The sequence below is a fragment of the Carettochelys insculpta genome, chromosome 12 (genome assembly GCF_033958435.1).
Source record: "Carettochelys insculpta isolate YL-2023 chromosome 12, ASM3395843v1, whole genome shotgun sequence".
Taxonomy (NCBI): Eukaryota; Metazoa; Chordata; order Testudines; family Carettochelyidae; genus Carettochelys; species Carettochelys insculpta.
Genome location: NC_134148.1, coordinates 46408248 through 46429608, shown reverse-complemented (window position 1 = coordinate 46429608; position 21361 = coordinate 46408248). Strand labels below are relative to the sequence as shown.

At 47.9% G+C, this 21361-nt stretch overlaps 1 protein-coding gene across 7 annotated transcripts in view; it reads right to left on the bottom strand.

Annotated features, from left to right (window-relative positions):
* The window catches only part of PPIP5K1 (diphosphoinositol pentakisphosphate kinase 1), a 172893-nt gene that overhangs the window by 37356 nt on the left and 114176 nt on the right, over positions 1-21361 (bottom strand). For 2 of the 7 annotated variants that reach the window (XM_075006499.1, XM_075006501.1), the window contains 2 exons: positions 11811-11873; positions 8803-8982 (listed from right to left, as the gene is read on the bottom strand). The exons of 2 other annotated variants lie outside the window; for them this stretch is intronic. In XM_075006499.1, the coding sequence (XP_074862600.1) occupies positions 8803-8982; positions 11811-11873 (243 nt within the window). The remainder of the gene's footprint in view (positions 1-8802; positions 8983-11810; positions 11874-21361) is intronic. 3 more of the 7 variants (XM_075006502.1, XM_075006504.1, XM_075006500.1) reach the window with 2 other exon arrangements.

Sequence of the window (21361 nt, the reverse complement as noted above, 5' to 3'; positions counted from 1 at the left end):
GTTCCTCTTCTCTCTTACTTAGTTACTATTTTATTTTTTTTTCCACTTTTTTTTTTTGTATAACAGTAAAAACAACAAGCTAACAAGTAGAATTAACTGTCTTATCTGTCTCAGGCTTTAGAGCCGGAGTGGATTCCGTCTGCAGCTGTTGGCGGTTGAGAAGGAACTGGCGGGGACCGGAGCGCACACATGACCGAGGGAGCGCGAGAGAGTGGCACGCATCAGCACATGCGCAATCCAGAGGAAACTGCTAGAAGAATTCCGATATGTGGCACCGGGCCGAGCCCGACACCTACTGTGGAGAACCCACGGGGACCACTCCAAGAAGAAGCTTATTTGCTCCAAAATACCTATTTGTCTATAAGGTGCCACAAGACTTCTTGTTGTTCATGGGGAACCTGGATACCTTGCCAATGAGGTCTTGTTAGAGCTCTGAACCACTCTCTTGGGAGGAATGCCCTGGTAGTTGTGTTGAGTATTGCTCCAATGAATCTTGTTACCTGTACTGATAGTAACGTGGATTTCTTATCGTTTGCCAACAGGCACAGAGTGAAGCACGTGGACAGCAGAAATGTCACATGAGTTCAGCCTTGACCAGCCCATTGCCAAGGTAACAGAAATTCTGGACACCCTGATGCCTGCGGTAAGTCATGCACTTAGTAAAAACCCAGGGCGCTGTCCATAAGCCAAACAGGAGGACCACAAACTGGTAGTGTTAGTGACCTACCGAGAACTAGAGGAAGTGTGTGTAGCCTTCGAAGATAGGAAAATGGAAATACACGTCTTGAAGACTGAGCATAGTCTACCAGTCACCATGATCCAGAGAGGGCATGATGGAAGACAGAGACCATGTGGAACTTTAGCCTTGCTGGATAACAGTTTAGGTCGTGCAGGCCAAGGATGGGCCTGAGGCTTCCCTTGGCTTTGGGAACAAGGAAATAACAGGAGTAGAAGCCCCTGTTCCTGGGTTCCTCAGCAACCACTTCCATCACCCCCAGGCTGCAGGAGCTGTTATACCTCCTGATCGAGAAGATGGAGTCCCAGAAGAGGGACATGTAAGTGAAGTGATAGGAGGGGTAGAAAGTAACTGGAGAACAACTGGATAGCCTCAGGATATGACACTGTGGACCAGCCATCCAATGTCAACAATGTCCACACTGGGTAGAAAAAAAAATGGGAAAGGCAATTGGAGAAGGGGGAAAGGTCCAGATTTACCATTTAAAACTATAAATTGCTCTCAAACATCCCATCAAAAATGGGAGCTTGCTAGTTTGCTTACTTGTGGAGGGGCCAGGCTGTGAGGCTGGCAAGAAAAGCTCTTCTTATAGCTCCTGTATGTTTTGTATAAAGGCTCCTTGTGGGGGTAGGGGGGAGTGACCCCCTGTCCTGGAGCCCACAGGGGGGCTTAAACTTTATGTGGGCTGGAGCCGGGATACACAGAGACTGTGCATCTTCAATATTGCATGCAAGTCTAAGGCCACAGAGCTTGACATCCACATTCTGCAAACAAGGCCTTCCTGTTGAACGGAAGATCCAACAACAAAATTTTGGGCCTCTGCAGAAATGACTGCTCCTATCCAGTCTGACATTCTGCACATCAATGCTGCAAGGCCATGGTTCGAGCAACCGTGTATGAAGCTGCCTGGAGAGCTGCCCTGGCTGCTGCAGTCCCTTCCTTCAGGAGGGCCTTATTTTCCTTCCTGTTGGTTTCAGGAAAGGATTCTGAAGATTGGACATAAGCTGCCACAACTTAAAAATCACACCACCTCACTAGGTCCCTGGTGGCTTGCCACTTTCAGCAGGAAACTGGATGAGGAAAAAATTTTTTCTTCCAAATAAATCCACATCCCTGGAGTCCTCCTTTTTAGGGATCACTGTGGCCTGGCTCTGACACTCCTTGTGGCTTACTGCTTCCACCACCAGAGAGTTAGGGGCAGGGTGGGACTAAAAGTATTTATGGCCATTGTTTGGCACAAAGTATGTCCATTCCACCCCTTTGGGGACAGGGTCCAGGGAAAATGTGGTTTGCCACAGTGCTTTGGTTATCTTTGCCACTCCTTCACAAAGTGGCAAGGCCACCCTGACTGGTGCTGTGGTGCAGAACACATTGAAGAAGTCCAAAGGTTCCTCAAGTTTTTCCACCTGTAGGTTAAGATTGGAGGCTGCCTTTTTCAGCAGCTCCCAGTGAGTCTTGGTGCCATCCTGAGAAACAGTTGGAGGAGGTGCTGTGATGGCCTCATCTGGGATTATGACAAAGAGGGTGCAGTGGCCCATTCCTCCATCAGTACCAGCAGTTTGAAAGTTTTTTTCCTTTTTGCCTTGTTGGGCTGGTGGAGTCCTCTCTGCCAAGGGATGCTTGTGGGGCTGAGAAAGGCAAGCAGAAGGCCTCTCCAAAGCCTTGGCCACTGAATGGGCAACTTGGGAGGTGTGGGTGCTACTCCACAGGTTCCAATGGTACCACAGCACCAACCATGGCACATGGAGCAATTGCACTGGCTGTGGCAGGCTGCATGAGAAAGGCTGATTTGGTTCCATCTGGTAACCCTGGACAGATGCAAGGCCGGTCCATTATTGACCGCTACACAGCGACACGGATTCCACATAACCATGTCAAGATCAGTGCTGGGTTTGTGACACAGAGGCTGTGTCTACACTAGCCCCAAACTTCGAAATGGCCACGCAAATGGCCATTTCGAAGTTTACTAATGAAGCGCTGAAATGCATATTCAGCACCTCATTAGCATGCGGGCAGCTGCGGCGCTTCAAAATTGACGTGCCTGGCCGCCGCGCAGCTCGTCCCGACGGGGCTCCTTTTCGAAAGGACCCTGCCTACTTCGAAGTCCCCTTATTCCCATGAGCAGATTTGAATGGCCATTTTGAAGATTGAGGCTAGTGTAGACGTAGCCTGAGTCTGGCATCAAGGACAGGGAGTCCCCTCTGGAACAGCTGTCCATGGAGCCACTGCAGTCAGTGACTTAGTGACTGCCCGGCAATCAACCTCACACACTGTGAGATTGCTGCCATGATGACAACCCAGATTACAAGGTGGAAAGGGACCAACGCCTTTAGGTACCCAGAGGAGACAGCGCTCTATGGAGATGGATGCCCATAAGGAAGCGTCATGTTCTTCTCACAAATGTTCGCTCAGGTGGTACCATAGATTGGCAATCTTTGGTACTGGTGTTCCTGGTCATGGTGAGAGGCATGTGCCTCTGAGGGTCTGCAGTCCTGTGCCTGAGAGCCATGCCCCAAGCCTCCCCATCTGGGCTCCCAATCCAACAAACAGAGGAGTTAGCAGGATTTGCTTATACTATTCCAGCTTCTGGCAGTCACATGCCAGAAAGCAGCATCTGGACCCTTCTCTTGATGGAGTCTGGGGACACGGGGATGGGGCTTGCTCCATACCTGGGCAGCTGTGGAGGCCTGTGTGGCCAGCAACGACAACGTCTTACACCATCTGCAGGGCCTGTGGCATGGAGGGCACCTGAATGTGGTCAAGAATCCAGTTTATGTGGAGAAATCAGCACACAGTGGGCTGGGCTATTTGACTATATTTGAGCTAGGGCTGGCAAGCCAGAGGGGGACTGAGAGCTTCCCAACATAGATCTGTGCTCATCCACAGACTTAATCCTGTTTATTGGATGGTGATGAACAGCCTGGTACTGTCCTCTTTGGCTTCTTTGCTGGACCCAGAGATTGAGAGCTGTGCCAGGTGGTAGACAGTACCACAGGCACACTGCAGACAGAGGCCTCTGGATTGGTGTGCTGGAGCCAGAGTCGACTCCATAAGCAAGGCATAGAAATGAATGTTCTGGTTTTTGGTCCTTGATTTAAAGGATTTGCAAATATTGAACCTGTCACTGATAAGCTTTGCCCAGGCTGTGCAAGGAACTCCTGTGTGACCACTGACTAGCATAGGTCACTTGCAGTTGTTACAAGATTTGAAGCCCAGAGACTCGAGCATGCCCAAACTTGGGCAAAAGTCCCAAAAGGTACCAGAAAAATCTTTAACTAGATACTGCAAGATAAGGGAACAATACACAAAAAACCAGAGACAGTCAAAACAGAGAAGACTACAGCGGTTAGTTAGAGCACAGCAGTTCTGTGTACCATCAGTGGCAGCAAGAAGGAACAGAGGGTGGTGTGGGGGAACATACAGCATCCCTTATACTACACTATGGAGAAGACGTTTCGGGGATCGCTAGAGGTGCTCTCCTATGGGTGCTGTTAGGGGGAAGTCTTTTTGAACTGGTGCATGTGGCAAGCATGCACCAGTACTGTGGAATGCACACGAGCAATTACTCAAAGAATTCCTTTCTGCATAAAATTTTCCTCTGTTGTTTTCCCCAATGATTTAAGTTTCAGAATAATGGAGACAGTTTGGAAAAAAGTCTTTAAGAATCATGTATTTTCACCTTCTGAACCTTGTTCTAACATCTGCTTTGACCACTCAAATCAGATATAAAAAGTATAAAAATCAAGTTTGAAATTTTTACATTTCAATAGTTAATTAATGAGAACTCATGCAGATGACTATCAGGAAATTTGAAAGCAGAAGATTAAGTCATTAAAGGCATTATCCATGTCACAACTTGGATAAGAAATTCTGTTCCATTTTTGCCAATATTTTATTTAGTTAAAAAGTAAGTTTTTAGCCAAGACTTGGTTACTTAAATTTTTGGACTGCAATCTTCTGCTTTTGCCGGCAAGCTTCTTTTCTTTTTGGCTTTAAGTACAATGTTCTAATTAAGTGGGTTTTAAAGTCACTAGGTCTCTCTTCACAACTCAGAACTAAACACTGAACTATTTTGGATTTTAATTTCCTTGGCTTAAGATGCACACCTCTCTTGTGCTTTAGCGAAAAACATGCTCCATGACTTCTCAAAGCACTCTGCTATAATGGCTGAGATGTCAGGGGACAAAGCTTGGGTTCTTGTTTGTGCTCTCCTAGACACAGGAAGATCAGAAAGAGCTGTTCTTTGCTCTTGTGTCAGAGCAGTCTGGTTTGTCCAAACCCCTTCGTGCCTCTCTGTAGCCTTTGTTGCTAGGAGATCAAGGATCATTCTAATTACATCTGCACAGCAACAGTAATTTCCTCATTGCTTGCTGGAAGACAAGGGTCACTGCAAGAAAACATTCTTTCTGCAGAAATTCCCTTCCTCCAACATCTTCAGAACCTGGAGTCTGTTTCTTCACAGTGTGGAAAGCACACCTTTCTGCACTGGTCTCCTCCTGCTCCGATTCAGAAAGGAAAAGCTGATCCGTGCAACACACACACACACACAGAGCATGTTTTATGGGGCAAACTGAGCTGGCCAGCACACCTGGATAATTTCCTTTCACACAAAAGGATATCCCCTCTCACCCATTTTAAAACAGCAAGAGGCACTATCACACCCCCACCCTAAGATTTCCACCCGCTTCCGAGGTTGAGAAACACTCAGCGGAAGCTATCACAGCCTCTAGATCTGATGCTGAAATTTCCTGTGCACTCCCTGACAAGCAGGAACCAGCTCCCATAGCTGAAACAGATGCCATGCAGACCCACAAGAAGCTCTGCAGTCCTACATTAACCTGACCTCTCTGGAAAGCAGTGCACACCTCCTCCAAGCATTTCACTTTCCATGCATATCCAATGAGATGTTGTTATTTACTTGTACAATAACTGGAGTCTGAGATTTCTGTTTCCCTGCAGGTGTCCCATGCCGGGATTTGTGCACACTGATATACTGTAGATCAGAGATTTTTTTTGTCAGCTGTGTCCTTGGGTCCATGCCAATGCCCTGACACAAGGGCATATAGGAAAGGGCAATTCTGCCACCACTCCAGTTCCTTTCCGATGTCAAAAGTCCAGTAAGAGACCCCAGGGTCAATGGGAAATGGAGCCCCACTTACGGACCCATATTGAAGCCCTCCAGTTACTGTACAAGGTAAGTAACCTCTCCTTCAAGTAGAGCTTCTGGGGTACTGCTGGACAGCACCTCCATCGGGGAGGATGATGCTGAGGAGATACAGGCTCAAATGTGGATTTCCACGGCATATGGTGGACTAGACTGAGATCCCATGGAGGAGTTGGTTCTATAACTGGAGGGAAGAGGTTGAAGAGACCATTGAGAAACCTCATCATGGTTATATGAGTGAAGACAGTCCCTCAGTGGGGGAGTGAAAGGCTGAGAAGCAGCTAGGTAAACTCCAACTGAAATCAGAGAAAATCCTGTAGTTTTTAAACTGAAGAGGTAATTGAAAAAAAATGTTATGTTAGACCAGAGTCAAGTCTAAAAGCATTTTCACTTCCATGGGTTATTTTTATAACTGCTTTTTTTTTTTCTTCTGTGAAACAGCATTCCTCTGGGGAGCCACATCCTTCTATAGCAGAGAGCTAGTGGTAGCCACTGCTGGAGGTGAAGTAGTGAGAGGTTCAGGGGATGACATAGCCCAACATCTGGGTGAGTAGTTCAGTGTCAGGGAAAGGTGGAGATACAATCAGTGATATTCAGACCAGCTCTGGGAAACACACCTCTCTCAGCCATGATGGTGTTAGGAAAATGGCAGTTGATATGAAGGTATGAGATGGTTCTAAGTAACAGAGAAGTGTCTGTGTACACTCAAGTACACTGAGTACTGGAGGCTGAGAGGGTGCCTGATGAAGACATGGCTGAAGACAGTAGCAGAGAAAACAGACTCCTGCAGGTGAGGCCCTACCAGTAAGTAGTGTCTTTCTATATCCCTCTGCAAAGGCGACTCAGGGTATTCAGGAATCCAAAGGTCCACATGGGTCAAAAGACAATATACTACAAGCCCCCCAGGGAGGAAACATGGAGTCAGAATACCCAGTAATACAAAGACAGCACCGTAGCACAATCAGCATGGTTTTCATATCTGGTTGCTGGAAGTAGTTATAATGATTTTTGGCTTGGCTCCAGGGGGCTTGCATCTCAAGCACAGAATCCACTGACTGTGTAGGTGCCACTTCAGGTAATTTGCCAGATGGTTTCTTGGTATGCAGCACAGTCACCTTAGCCAGTGTGGCAGCTTCAGTTCCAGAGGGGATGGGAGGCTCTGAGGTACCCAGAACAGGAGAAGATCTCCTGAGACCCAGACTGAGAGGTTGACTTTCCCTTTCCCTTCTCCAACTCTGGAGAAGGGGGCCTTCTCTTCTTCAATGGTTTGGATGGCTCCAAAGGGCCCACAAGGTCTTTGATCACTGTTGTGAAAGAGACGGTCACTGAAGCTCTAATTGCTTAGATGTGCTCTTAAACCCAGGACAGAGCTGACATTTGGAATGGATGTTGGACTCCCAGAGGCAGCTTAAATGTCATTGCTGTTGAGGAAAAACCTATTGCAGGTCTGACAGAGTTTGACGCCCAGGGGATTGTGCATAACCCATATTTAAAGCAATGGATCAAAGGCCTGAACTGGGCAAAAAGAGGAAGGAAGGGGAAAAAAAGATATATTGGCATTAGAAAAGGTTCAGAAAAGGGCGACTAAGATGATTAGGGGCTTGGAACGGGTCCCATATGGGGAGAGCCTAGAGAGACTGGGACTTTTCAGTTTGGAAAAGAGGCGATTGAGGGGCGATATGATAGAGGTATATAAAATCATGAATGGTGTGGAGAAAGTGAATATAGAAAAATTATTTACCTTTTCCCATAATACAAGAACTAGGGGACACCAAATGAAATTGATGGGTAGTAGGTTCAAAACTAATAAAAGGAAATTTTTCTTCACACAGCGCACAGTCAACCTGTGGAACTCCTTGCCCGAGGAGGCTGTGAAGGCCAGGACTCTATTAGGGTTTAAAAAAGAGCTTGATAAATTTTTGCAGGTTAGGTTCATAAATGGCTATTAGCCAGGGATAAAGTATGGTGCCGTAGCCTTCAGAACAAGGGCAGGAGATGGATGGCAGGAGATAAATCACTTGATCATTGTCTTCTGTTCTCCTTCTCTGGGGCACCTGGCATTGGCCACCGTCGGCAGATGGGATGCTGGGCTGGATGGACCTTTGGTCTGACCCAGTATGGCCATTCTTATGTTCTTAATGTATAAAAAGTGAATGTTGTGCTTAAAAAAAATAAAGAAAAGAAAGCTAAAAAAATAAAGAAGTTTTAAATCAGATGTGCAGCCAGCTGCGAGACCAGCTAGCTGCACCGTGATGCTGTCTCTCAAATTGCAGTGGCTGAGAAGAACTAGGAATGGCAATGGGCACACCTCCTGTATGCCCTTGGAAAAGAGCGTGATGGTGTCTAGGGCACAGACAGCTGACAAAGTCTCCAATCCAGAGCGCACAGGCACGTCTTGAATTGGAGCGCCCTTAGGCGCACTCCTCAGCGCAGCAGGGTATCAGTTCCAGGGGTGTTAGGCTACTCTGTCATTCTTCTGCTATGGCTCCCGGTTCCTCATCCTTCTCTGCTCAGCTGCCATCCACCTCCCCTCCTTTATTAAACAGAAGAGCAGTGTGGCTTGGGCACTGGGTGCATCATGTCAGCAGTACACCTGGCTGCTGGAGCAGTGCCTCAAAAAGCACCTCAGTCCACATTTGCCATGGCTCCACAAGTGACTCTGATTACAGGCAAGAGGCACTGCACAACTGCCAAGGATGAAGAGCACAAAGTTACAGCTATACCGACAACATTAGCCCTGATGCAAGCGCCCACGCGCCTCGCCGGCCTGAAGCTCTCAGCGAGGCTGAGAGGGAAGCTCTCCCTGGTTTAGAAAGCACAGCATACTTTGCATTCTCAAGCAGACCCCAACCCCCACTCATCTACACGAGCATGGGCTTGAGGCAGCTGCAGCGTGCAGTACCGTAGAGGCACTCCAAATCATCCTGGCCTGAGATCAGCCAGCTCCTGAAGAGACGCAGGTGGTAGGGACACTGATGTAGGTGGTGGGCCAGAGTTGCATCCAAGGAGATGTTCTGTCTCATGGCATAGTCGGAGGAAAAACGATGCAGCAGCTGGGCAACACGGTGGTGCTCACGCACATCTGGAGGAGAGCGGAACCACAGAAGGGGGGGTAGCTGAGAAATGAGAAAGTGGAGACAAGAGTGGTAAAAGGCCATGTGCTGAAGCTCCAGCCCCAGGGCTGAAGAGTAGGAAGAGCTCTCTCCTCCCCACCCAGTCCACCAAACCTTCAGCCAGGTACAGGCCAGCTGAAGAGCTTGTTTACATTTAGATTAAAATCTTGAAAAGAAACACTTGTCTAAATTGAACAAACCAGGAGCACATTTTAGCCTGTGTGTAATTAAGGTCTAGGCTGAGCTATAAAACAAGAAAGGCAGCCCCAGGCCCAGCCATTCTCCCATTGAACCAAGAAATCCAGATACAGCCTTTCTGGAACGTGAGGAAGAAAAAAAAGAACGGCTTGGAGAACATAGCAAGGGTGGAACATAGCCTGCAGGGAGGCTAAGAAATCAGCAGAGAACAGATCACCTGGAGGTTCTGAAAATACAGAGGGGTGCAAGTTATTTACTCTCCCAAAAATGACAGCAGCACCAAGAAACACTGGGAAATATAATCAGTCGCACTCAATTCTCTTCACCCACTGTGTGGCTCATCCCCTGGTGCCCAGCCCCTCCTGCACTCACAACCATAATGGCCATGCTCTGGCCTTAAAATCTATCTAGTCTGGCCTTTGGCACAGGGCAGAGAATTTCACAGTGTTTCTAGCACTGAGCTCATTGCTTTTGGTCAACCTACACCAGGTCTTTTTAAATGAAACATCCATTCTGGATTTAGCTAGGGAGCCCATCGTGTCCCTAGCTAAATTGTTCCCATGGTTAATTACTCTCACTTGATTTCTCATCTGAATTTGTCTCAATCCAGCAACCAGCCACTGGCTCATGTTTCTGTCTGATGTGTTAAAGAGTCATATGCTCTGTGCTTTGTTTCCCAAACCTGCACTGCAGGGGCTTCATTTCACTCTGATTGTTCTGCGGGCATCAGGCTGCTGTTACAGAGTGGGGGAAGGGGGGCCCCAATGGAAGGCTGCTCCACAGAGGAACAGCTTTGCCTGTATGTCAGAGTGACACATGCCACATGGGATTTCTGAAGTGTTTGCAGAAAGATACTGGAATGAGCCATGCAGCTGCTTCCTTTGCGCAGAATGAGACTGAGTCCACCTGCTAAATCCTCCTGTGATCTGACCCGGTTGGGACTCAGTATGTCTATACCACGCAAGCTGTAGGTCACCTAAGCTACAATCCCACTAGTGTGGGTACCAGTAGCAGCAAAGACGGCACAGAGCAACATTCAGAGCACGCTAGTAAGCTGAGCATTACTTCGGATCTGTATCAGGCTTGATATGCCTGTCCTGAAGCCCATGCTGATCTGTCTTCCCTGCTCTTGTAGCCTGAATCCAGCCAGCACAGGCAAGCTAGCCTGTACAGAGCTTTGGCTGCGCACACACCCACTTCAGGAACCAGCCAGACCATAGCTTTGGCCTTTATGCTATTCTTTCCTGATCTTAAACTCATCTTCCAGACCAGAGGGTTTGCTGAGCGACAGCATTTGGATTGAAAGGAGATATTTTAAACACATCTAAGGGAAGTACTTATACTGACAACTTGCAATAACCTGCTCCAGACCCAGCCCACCTTAGAAGCAGCAGCTATGAGGAATAGTAGGAACATTAGCCATGTAACAAACATTTTCTGAAGATTTCTGTACAAGGCTTAGAGAGTAAATACTTGTGAACTATTTGATAATTAGGCTAGGAGAACCAATGTCTTTAGAACACCAAAAGATGCACATAATCAGCATCAAGTCAAGAGCTACGTAGAGCATAAGGAGCTGAGCCTCTCTCCCCCTAGTGCTTGGTGTTAAGGGTGAGTAGTGCAAAGCAGCCCCAGGCACAGCACAGCTCCATTTGCCTTCCCTCCTGGCCAAGAAGAGGGGAGAAAATATGGATCCCAGCCTCTGAGTTAGGTGGATTCGGGTGGGAAGACTTCCCACAGCAAGGCTCAACCCCCAGGTTGTCAGTGAACATTGCAAAAATGGTCCTGTGGGACCATACTACTTTGTGTGCGATTAAAAGTGAATTCTCCATGCTTGGGGGTGGGGTATGTGTGAAAAGTTGAGATCAGCCTTAACCAGTGGTATCATATTGGGTGGGGGATAAAGAAAGAGTGCGAGCATGAGACAGACTCTCTTTACAAGTGACCCCATGCAGGTAGGAATCAGAGCTACCATGGCCACTGCGCTGGGTGGAGGTAACATGCCTAGAGGCAATACTAAAGAGACTTGCTGTCTGATTCCCCTGCTCTCACCTCAGCAGACTGCATTTTCCACGGTCGCTAGACTCAGGCAGCCTTTGCCTCACTTATCAGCATCATCTACATGCACAGAGCTGCCCTCATTCTTACTCTGCGGCCAGGCCCAGCAGACTAGGGAAGCATAGTCACTGTTGCTCTAAGGATTCAGTCAGCTATGCCTCCCACAAGTCAGTGACATGCAAAGCAGCGAGCATGGGGGAGGTGCTGATGCCAGCACAGTGTGGGAGGCTGCCAAAGAAGCCACTTCTTGTTTGGTCCCAGAGCAGCTGTATTCACTTGGTCCGTCAGGGTGCAAACATGGCAGGCATAAAAACAGGCTGCCCAGGCCTGGACTCCTTACAGGAGTAACACAAAGTGAGCGGGTTAGTCACAATGAGACAACAGGGCAAACAGTGGAACAGCTGGACATCAGCTACAAAGACACACAGAGGAACATGAGAAGACTGAAGGGAAGGGAACACGTAGTGACGTGCAAAGACAACAGAATGTGAGGATGGGGTTAGAAGCATGAGGAAACATCAAATTGAGGAAGCAAACGTACCATTAGTCGGATGCTTTGCAAACGACACAGAAAATCGTTTTACGGCTGGCATAGACAAGAGCTCTGAGGAAATAAAAACAGATCATCTCAGTTAATAACCTGCTTCTCAGGAGCCCTGAGACTTGTAAGCTTGCAGCCATCCTTGTCTGACAGGCACCTCACTTACCTCTGCCTCACCCCTGACACTCGCACTAGACAGAGCTTTACTTCTCCTGACACTACATCTGCAGCACCTGACAGAGCCCTCCAGGGCCCTTTGCACACCTGCTCTCTGCTTTTACCCAATTAGCAGCTCCCCTTCCAACAATCACACACTTAAGTCCCAGTCTTACACACAGCGCCCAGTCTTGGTACTCCCTGCCCTCCCACCTCAGGTTGCATGCTCGGCCCACGGAACGATGAGTGGACTGTTCTTCCTAGAGACAGCTGGAGGGAATAGAAACTGTTCCTCTGCACAAGTGACTAGGAAATAGTAAAGCACAGAACTACACAATAGAATGCAGCAGCACAATACAGGGCACATCACTCAGAAGTTTTGGAGAGAAGGGAAGTGCCTCAGATTGTTCTCCCCTCTCAGGAACAGAAGACTCAGAGTAAAGGACACTGTAGCCTCAATGTGTCCCTTCCAGAGCCTGTGCTAACCAGAGAGCTTCATGAATTAAAAAGGAAAGTCAAATTTACAACTGAATGGAATAATTGGGTGCCTCTGAGACCTCACCCCACTTCGCATCCCAGATACAGGCCAGACATGGCCTGTCAAGCAAAGCTGGGCCCCACAAGGACCCCTTCTCTAGGCATGAGCCAGGCCAGGTTCCTAGCCACAGAGAAGGCAAAACTGCCTAACACAACTTACATAGCTGGGGGGAGGGTCTGAGAACATGCAGTTCAGCTTTCATGTGACTGTTTTTTTATTTCCAAGATCTACCAGAAAAGTCTGCTCAGTGAGGCATAAGGGAATGTTCAGCAGGCACCAACACCATCTTGTCCTGGTGTCCCCATCATGCAGCTGACTATGTTTACGGAAACAGCACTGATGTGCCCAATCATTAACTTTATCTCTAAGGGTTCACTGATATTTCTGTATTCCCCTTGCTGTCCTGATAACCCTGGAGACTGAATTGTTTATATCCGAGTATGTGCAACTTAGGCCAAGCAGGACAAGATTCCTATCCACAGACACTCAAATTGGAGAGTGTTTCTCAGCTTTGACATCACGTATCAGCTCTAGAGGCAACAGTTGCATTCAGTCTCCATACCCCACTCAATCCTTGGTCTCTCTGCTGCACGTGTTTATTAGGGTTCCAGCTGCTTGTGTTTTGTGGTGTAAACAACTGGCTAAGGAGGAACTGGCCTAAGAGCAACTCACTTCACAGGGAGGTAACATGCATGACTTTTACTTGCTAGCAGCTCCTGGTCTATCACACGAGCGGCGGTGACGTGAAAAGTTCCATAGTTTATTCCCAGTCGCCAGCAAGGAGGTTTTTAAAAGAAATAAAGCCAATTCCACACCACAGTGCAGGAAGGAGTGCAGAGCAACACACTACAAACGGAGCACCAAACACTCTGCAATACAGCAGCCACAGAATAAGCAGCAGAAGCCGCCCTCTGGTCCAAAATTGTGCTCCAGAATCTTAGAGTGTGTCTTTGGTAGAATCTACAGCTTTTTGATATGCATCAGGTAAAAAAACCATTATATTTCATGACTATTGCTCTTGGAGTTGAGTTGCTCCTGTGTTGCTCCATTCCAACCTGGCACGTGGGCCTCGTGCACAGCAGCTGCAAAGTGTTTCCCTTGGCTGTAGCTTCTGGGGTGGTGCAGGTGTCCCCAGACGCTTACTGAAATGTGAAAATAAGTATCCTTCAAGTCAAGGGTGGCATACCGGTCCCCCAGATCCAAAGCAATAACAGAGACCATGTAGAACTTGCTTAACTTGAAGAGGCCTTACAGGTCTAAGATGTGTCAGAGGCCACCTTTGGCTTTCGGCATTAGGAAATATAGAGATTAAAACCACTTGCACTTCAGCTCCTGAGAAACCTCTTTCACTGCCTCAAGCACTAGCAACACAGGCACCTCCTGTGCGAGAAATTGCTCATGAGAAGGGTCCAGTGAAGAGGGACATGGAAGGAAGGTGCAAGGGAGAGATGGACGGAGTATCCCCTTCCTGCCATGCAGAGCACCTAGCAATACAATACATCTGATGAAGTGGGTCTTTGCCCATGAAAGCTTATGCTCCAAAATACCTGTTAGTCTGTAAGGTGCCACAGGACTTCTTGCTGTTTTGGAAGATACAGACTAATGTGGCTACCCCTTTGATACTTAGCAATACAATGCAACTCGGGCCACATGCAGGGTAGAAATGGGATAGTCAGCACAAGAAAACAAGGTCAGAGTGCGGAGTGCTACATTGCCCCCCAGTGCACCTTCAAAAGTGCTGCTTCTGGCCTGCGGAGCACTTTGCCTGCCCAGCACCCTGCCCAGGCTTACAAAGGAGGAAGCCTCTTACTACTGTTTCTAAAACGCTTCTGAAAAAAGTCTTGCCTGTTTTGGGGGCGTGATAAAGCTGAGGGGTGTGTGGCTGAAAGGGCATGAGGCCAAGGAACTTGAGGGTGGCCCTTGAGTCCTGTCCTTGAAAAGAGGACCAAGCCCTCAAAGGGGAGGTCCTGAATAGCCTGCTGGTCCTCACATGGAAGCCTCAAGACTTGCAGGCAGGAGCTCCTCCTCATAGCTATCTCTGAAGCCACAGCACAAATCAGCCCTATGGAGGTCTGCCTGTACCAAGTCCAGGCAACAAGCTTACCCTTCTATACCAAGAAGAAGAGCTGTGTCTAGAGTCCTCTAGCAGAAGCTCCGTAAACTTTACCACCACTTCATGGGAGTTGTAGCTGTACCTACCTACCTACTTGGTGGTTGGAAATTCATAGTTGGAGCTGCCTGATGGAAGTCCAGCTTTTTAGCCTCTCTTTTTCGGGGGGAAGGGTCCTGGTATCTTTGCCACCCCAGCTCACTGGTCACCATTACCACTACAGAGTCCAGCAGAGGATGGATATACAAATGCTCAAACCCTTAGAACTGCGGTGTCCAATATGCTTGTCATTCGCCACATGTGGTGAACTGGACATCAGAGTGTGGCAAAATGCAGTCCCATAGAACCACACATGTGGAGCACCCACTTCACGCACACACACCACCACTTGGTGGGACAAGCATGATGCTGCATCCTGAAGCAGGAGCTATTCTCTGTGCCATATGAAGAAAGATTAGGGACTTTTCAGCTTAGGAAAAAAGACGACTAGAGGATGATACGATAGAGGTCTATAAAAAAAATCACAACAGGTATGGAAAAAGTGAATAAGGAAGAGTTATTTACTTGTTCCCATAACAAAAGAACTAGGGGGTCACCCAATGAAATTAATAGGTAGCAGGTTTAAAACTAACATGAGGAAGTGTTTCTTTGCACAGCGCATGGTCGGCCTGTGGAACTCCTGGCCAGAGGAGGTTGTGAAGACAAGGACTTTAAACAGGGTTCAAAAAAGAGCTAGATAAATTCATAGAGGTTAGGTCCATCAATGGCTAGCCAGTACTGCTCAGGGACCCATGGCCCAAATTACAGGACTCTAGGGCGTTCTAACCTACCAGGAGAGCATTCTGGTTCAAGATGGTGTCTAAGAGTTGCTGCGCTATCTCAGTCTTCCTCCCTGATGTCCTTGGCCACAGTGCTGCTGCCCCTGGCCAGAGCCACAATCTCCTGGAGAGCTGCATTTCTTTCCTCTTCCAAGTCTCCAGGTACAACCTCCATCTCTCAGTCAGTTTGGTTTGACTCTGCCACAGGTTCCACAAACACATGGTCTAAGGTCTTCCTTTTCTACCAATCAGGTGGCCAGCCATTGCAGGTCCTGGGGCTGTGGTAATAAGCAGGGAAACCCCAAAAAGCAGCAGACAGACCATGATGGGGTTTTTCCTTTGTGATTCACCATCTCCAAGGTCCCCCCCAGGACTGGGAAGAGACTCAGGGAGGTAAAGTGATTTGTGCATGAGAGGGTGCTGGAGATGTTGTGATTTCTGGACTTGCATTTAGGAAGACTGTGGAATAGGCTGGGTTAGAATTAGGTTTTCCACTCTGATTTTCCTATTCTGTTTGTGGACTGGAGGCACATCTATGATCTTGGTGAGGTTAAGAGGGGGCTATGGGAGGCTTCTGGGTTGAGCTGGCTAGTAATCCTGCATTAGGCCAACCTGGTTCTCTAGAGTGTTACACCAGGGCAGAGGCAGAAAATGCCTGGACTAGGAGACAAAGCATGCTTGTATTTAAAAAGGCAAAGGGAAAATCAGCAAGATATGCTGTGAAGTTGCAGGAGTGGAAGGAGCTTGAAAGCTATGCCTGGGAGCACAGACACGTATCCATTCTCTAAATTAAACTAAACAATTTCTCAGCCCTAAGACCTACTGTATTTCCCCAGAAGACATGGACAAAATGCAGAGAGCAATAAACAGGGTCATACAACTATTGGCTGGAATGGCTTTTACAACAAATATGCTCCCCCAGCAGGGAGCACGCTGCGTGCATGGTGAAGGCATTTGCAAAACTACAGTATATAGTCCATCACTTAAATCAACCTCTGTACAAGACAGCTAATGTAACAGTTATATTACAGGCTGCTAAGCCTAACCTGAGTACCAGGAAAATTGGTTGAAAGCTTCCTTACTGCCACTTTTTCCCAGACAGGAATGAGATCCAAGATCTCAGCACAGCACCAAGCAGCTGCATGAGGGCATGTTGGGGGCCTTCTGGAGAGCTCACATGGTTACTGCAAAAGCAATACACTGGCATCCAGGAGAAAGGGGGCAAAATTCGGCTCTGTGCCAGCTTTTAAAAGGAGGCAGTATGGTCCTGGAAATGTGGTGTCAGAGCAGAGAAGGTGCAAAGACCCTGGAAGCACGCAAATAGTGCACAGCAACTGCAGCCACACAAACAGACAAACCGATTAGATTCAAAGACAATATAGGCCAATTTGCAAGTGGACCACAAGATTTGCCATAAATATGCAATTAGTGAACTATGATGGGATGGTGGTGTAGGTAGTCACGTGTTTTCAAATCATATTAACTGGATCTGATCCATCAGAAAAGCCTCTCCATCCACCCAGTGAAGCCAAGTCCTTAGAAAACATAAAAAACCCTGAACTGTTGAGTGAACTGATTAGTAACACTTAAAACTAAATATCATTACCAATGTTAGTATTTAAACCACTTCACTGCAGACACAACCAATCGAGGGGGGCTTGTCTCACTTTTTAAAGTGCCTCCCCAGGAGCCAGAAAAATGTCAACAACTTTCTACCCAACTGCTAAAACTTCCAGTTTCCACCTCAGACCTTCCCCAATGCAGCTTGGCCCTGGCAGAGCAGAAAAGTATGGAGGCCATAAGAAAGAAACTGAATTTAACAAAAAAGAAAAATAAACATGGGACCCATGACTTGATCAGGCAAGTCATCTTCATGATGAATTAAATAAAAACGTACATTTTAAGATTTATTTTTTGCTGCTATGCTACAAGAGCATTGAAGAATGCAGGAACCTTGCCACAAGATTTAGACTAGGGATGTAAAAGCCTATTTAACTAGCTAACTGGTTAAACGTGATGCTTAATGGGTTAACTGATTAATGCAGAGGCAAGCAGCTCCCCCTCCTCCCACCACACCTGGTCTGGAGTGACTCCCACTTCTGCAAGCAGGGACTGACAGGGGCTGCTCCAGGCAGCCGACTTGCCACGGATAGTGGCTGCTTCAGGCAGCTGGAGCAGCCCCATCTGTGGTGAGTCCCACAGGGCTGGAGCAGTCCTCCGCCCACAGTGAGCAGGGAGTTGCCCCAACCCCCACCAGTTAACCAGAACTGGTGAACATCAACCATAAAAGGTGATGCTTACCAGTTAAGCTTTCACAATCCTAAATTAGACCAACCCTGCTGGAAGTAGCCCAGGGCCTTGCCTACAAGCAAGCAAACAGTACCTACCATTCAGAGTTTATAGGCTGGCCTCAGATGCTGGGCCAAGACCGAGACGACCAGGCTCTATTCTTTACAAACAGCAAGCTTGTGGCAGCCCTGCACTGTCAGTTACCCCTCTGAGGATAATACTGTCACTGAACTCTGAAAGTGCCTGGACAGCTCCAAAAGAAAGAACACAAACCAGACCACAGGCTACTTTTTCCAGCCCCTTCAGCTGTGTCGCCACATTGCATGCTTGAGCTAGGCTGCCTTGTGCTGTCAGATTGGCTCCAGAATCTGTTGCATAACCAGCAAGGGCAGCTTGGAACAAAGAGGAAAAGCTTGACAGAGACAAGATGGGTGAGGTAAAAACCAGTTATCTACATCTCATAACTGTTGTTCTTCAAGATGTATCGCTCACATCCATTCCAATAGGTGCGTGCACCCACAGGCACAATTGTCAGAAGGGCTTCCCTAGCAGTTCCCGCTGGGTCGGCTGTGGAGCCCCTGTGAGTGGCAATCCCTGCTGATCCACTGGCGGCTCAGGTCCTTCTTGCCGTAAAACTTCGACAGAAGGGAGGCAGGTAGAATTTGGAATGGGTGTAAGCTATGCATCTCGAAAAGTATCTTTCGATCTGCAAGAGACAAGCTTTTTAGTGACACAGAACTGGGAAACATACCCAGTCCCAGAGTGTTACAGCTAAACACAAAGTGGAAAAGATTTAGCGTAAGTAATTAACTAGAGGTGTTATACGCTGCACAACTGGTTAACCAGTTAATGGTAGGTGGGAGGAGTGGCTGGTTAACTGGTTAAATGTTGGGGGTGGGAGGAGGGGAGTGGCTGGGGTGGCCCCCGTGACACAAATAGTGATGCTCTGGCTTGGCTGGAGTGTCCCTCCCCAGCCACCCCTTCCTCCCAGGGCCACCATGGATAGGGCTACTCCAGCCTGGCCACTGCACCCTACCAGGGGCAGCCCTGAGCAGCTGGAAAAACCCCCTGCCTAGAGCAGGCAGGGGGCTGCTCCAGCCTATACTGATTAACCATAACTGGTAAGCCTCATTCATTAATCCAGTTAATCGGTTACACTTTCACACTCTGATAATGAAAGCACCCCAAGAGATCACTCATGATGAGGTGGCCTGTTGAGTCACAGGATGAACTAGAGGAGTCAGCGGGTTACACAGTGGTCTAGCGAAGAGGTATGAATGTGTCTTTTGAAGGTGTGGTGCAGGTTTCCTTTGAGGACAAGGCCTGAGGCCTGACACAGAGTGGTTGCTCTATGAGCAGGGTTTGACTGGGGTGGCTGGGGGGGGGGGCGGGGGGGAGGAGATAGAGGGTTTTTGTTTACCATTTTCCTGAGAGAGTGGGAGCAGTGATCAGCAGGTCACACCTATGGAGTTGCTATGAGGCACTTAGTGCACAGGATGAGATCGGTCACGTCATGCCAGGCATGTGTAAGGCCCAGGCACATTGCAGGTGTGTTACAGGGGCACTGATCATGGGACTCTCCCATTCTCCTTGCCAATACCCAGGGAATGGCGCAGGTAGAACAGCACACCAAACAAGAAGGCTGTTTTGCGCTTTCCCGCAGTTTGCTTTCCTCCTATCTGCTACCCAAAACAAAACAGCAGTCACATCGCACTTTAAAAGACTAACAAAATAATTTATTAGATGACGAGCTTTTGAGAGACAGACCCACTTCTTCAGATCTGGGAATTCTGATGAAAGTAAACTGGCACAGTGAGAATTTAACAGAAAGAAAATAGAAAATCAAAAGAAAAATGACAAATCAGCTACCTAGGACAGAAGGGGAGAATGCGGGGGTGGGGGGGATTAAATTACTTCCTGCAAGTGTCTACAAAGTCAACTGACTTTCCTGAAATCAGTACGAACATCAAAGATCTAGAAACTGTCCTTGTAATGTGTAAGGTAAGCACACTCTCTCTCTCTAGACCGAAATGCAATGTGTAAGGTAAGCGCTCTCTCTCTCTCTAGACCGAAGTGTAATGTGAAATGTAAGCACTCTCTCTCTATAGACCGAAGTGCAATGTGTAAGGTAAGTGCACTCTCTCTCTTTCAAGACCGAAGTGCACTCACTCTCTCTCGACCGAAGTGCAACGTGTAAGGTAAGCGCACTCTCTCTCTCTCGACCGAAGTGCAATGTGTAAGGTAAGCGCACTCTCTCTCTCTCTCTCTCTCGACCGAAGTGCAATGTGAAAGGTAAGCACACTCTCTCTCTCTCTCTCTCTCTCTAGACCCAAGTGCAATGTGTAAGGTAAGCGCACTCTCTCTCTCTCTCTCTCTCTAGGCCGAAGTGCAATGTGTAAGGTAAGTGCACTCTCTCTCTCTCTCGACCGAAGTGCAATGTGTAAGGTAAGTGCACACTCTCTCTCTCTCGACCGAAGTGCAATGTGTAAGGTAAGCACTCTCTCTCTCTCTCTCTCGACCGAAGTGCAATGTGTAAGGTAAGCACTCTCTCTCTCTCTAGACCCAAGTGCAATGTGTAAGGTAAGTGCACTCTCTCTCTCTCTCTAGACCGAAGTGCAATGTGTAAGGTAAGCACTCTCTCTCTCTCTCTCCCTCTCTAGACCCAAGTGCAATGTGTAAGGTAAGCACTCTCTCTCTCTCTCTCCCTCTCTAGACCCAAGTGCAATGTGAAAGGTAAGCACTCTCTCTCTCTCCCTCTCTAGACCCAAGTGCAATGTGAAAGGTAAGCACTCTCTCTCTCTCTCTCTAGACCCAAGTGCAATGTGTAAGGTAAGCGCACTCTCTCTCTCTCTAGACCCAAGTGCAATGTGTAAGGTAAGCGCACTCTCTCTCTCTCTAGACCCAAGTGCAATGTGAAAGGTAAGCGCACTCTCTCTCTCTCTAGACCGAAGTGCAATGTGTAAGGTAAGTGCACTCTCTCTCTCTCTCTCTCTCAAGACCGAAGTGCAATGTGTAAGGTAAGTGCACATTCTCTCTCTCTCTCTCTCTCTCTCGACCGAAGTGCAATGTGTAAGGTAAGTGCACTCTCTCTCTCTCGACCGAAGTGCAATGTGTAAGGTAAGTGCACTCTCTCTCTCTCTCTCTCTCTCTCGACCGAAGTGCAATGTGTAAGGTAAGTGCACTCTCTCTCTCTCTCTCGACCGAAGTGCAATGTGTAAGGTAAGTGCACTCTCTCTCTCTCTCTCTCTAGACCGAAGTGCAATGTGTAAGGTAAGTGCACTCTCTCTCTCTCTCGACCGAAGTGCACTGTGTAAGGTAAGCACTCTCTCTCTCTCTCTCTCTAGACCGAAGTGCAATGTGTAAGGTAAGTGCACTCTCTCTCTCTCTCTCTCTCTCTCTCTCTCGACCGAAGTGCAATGTGTAAAGTAAGTGCACACTCTCTCTCTAGACCGAAGTGCACTCTCTCTCTCTCTAGACCGAAGTGCACTGTGTAAGGTAAGCACTCTCTCTCTCTCTCTCTCTAGACCGAAGTGCAATGTGTAAGGTAAATGCACTCTCTCTCTCTAGACCGAAGTGCAATGTGTAAGGTAAGTGCACTCTCTCTCTCTCTCTCTCTCTCTCTCTCTCTCTCTCTCTCACT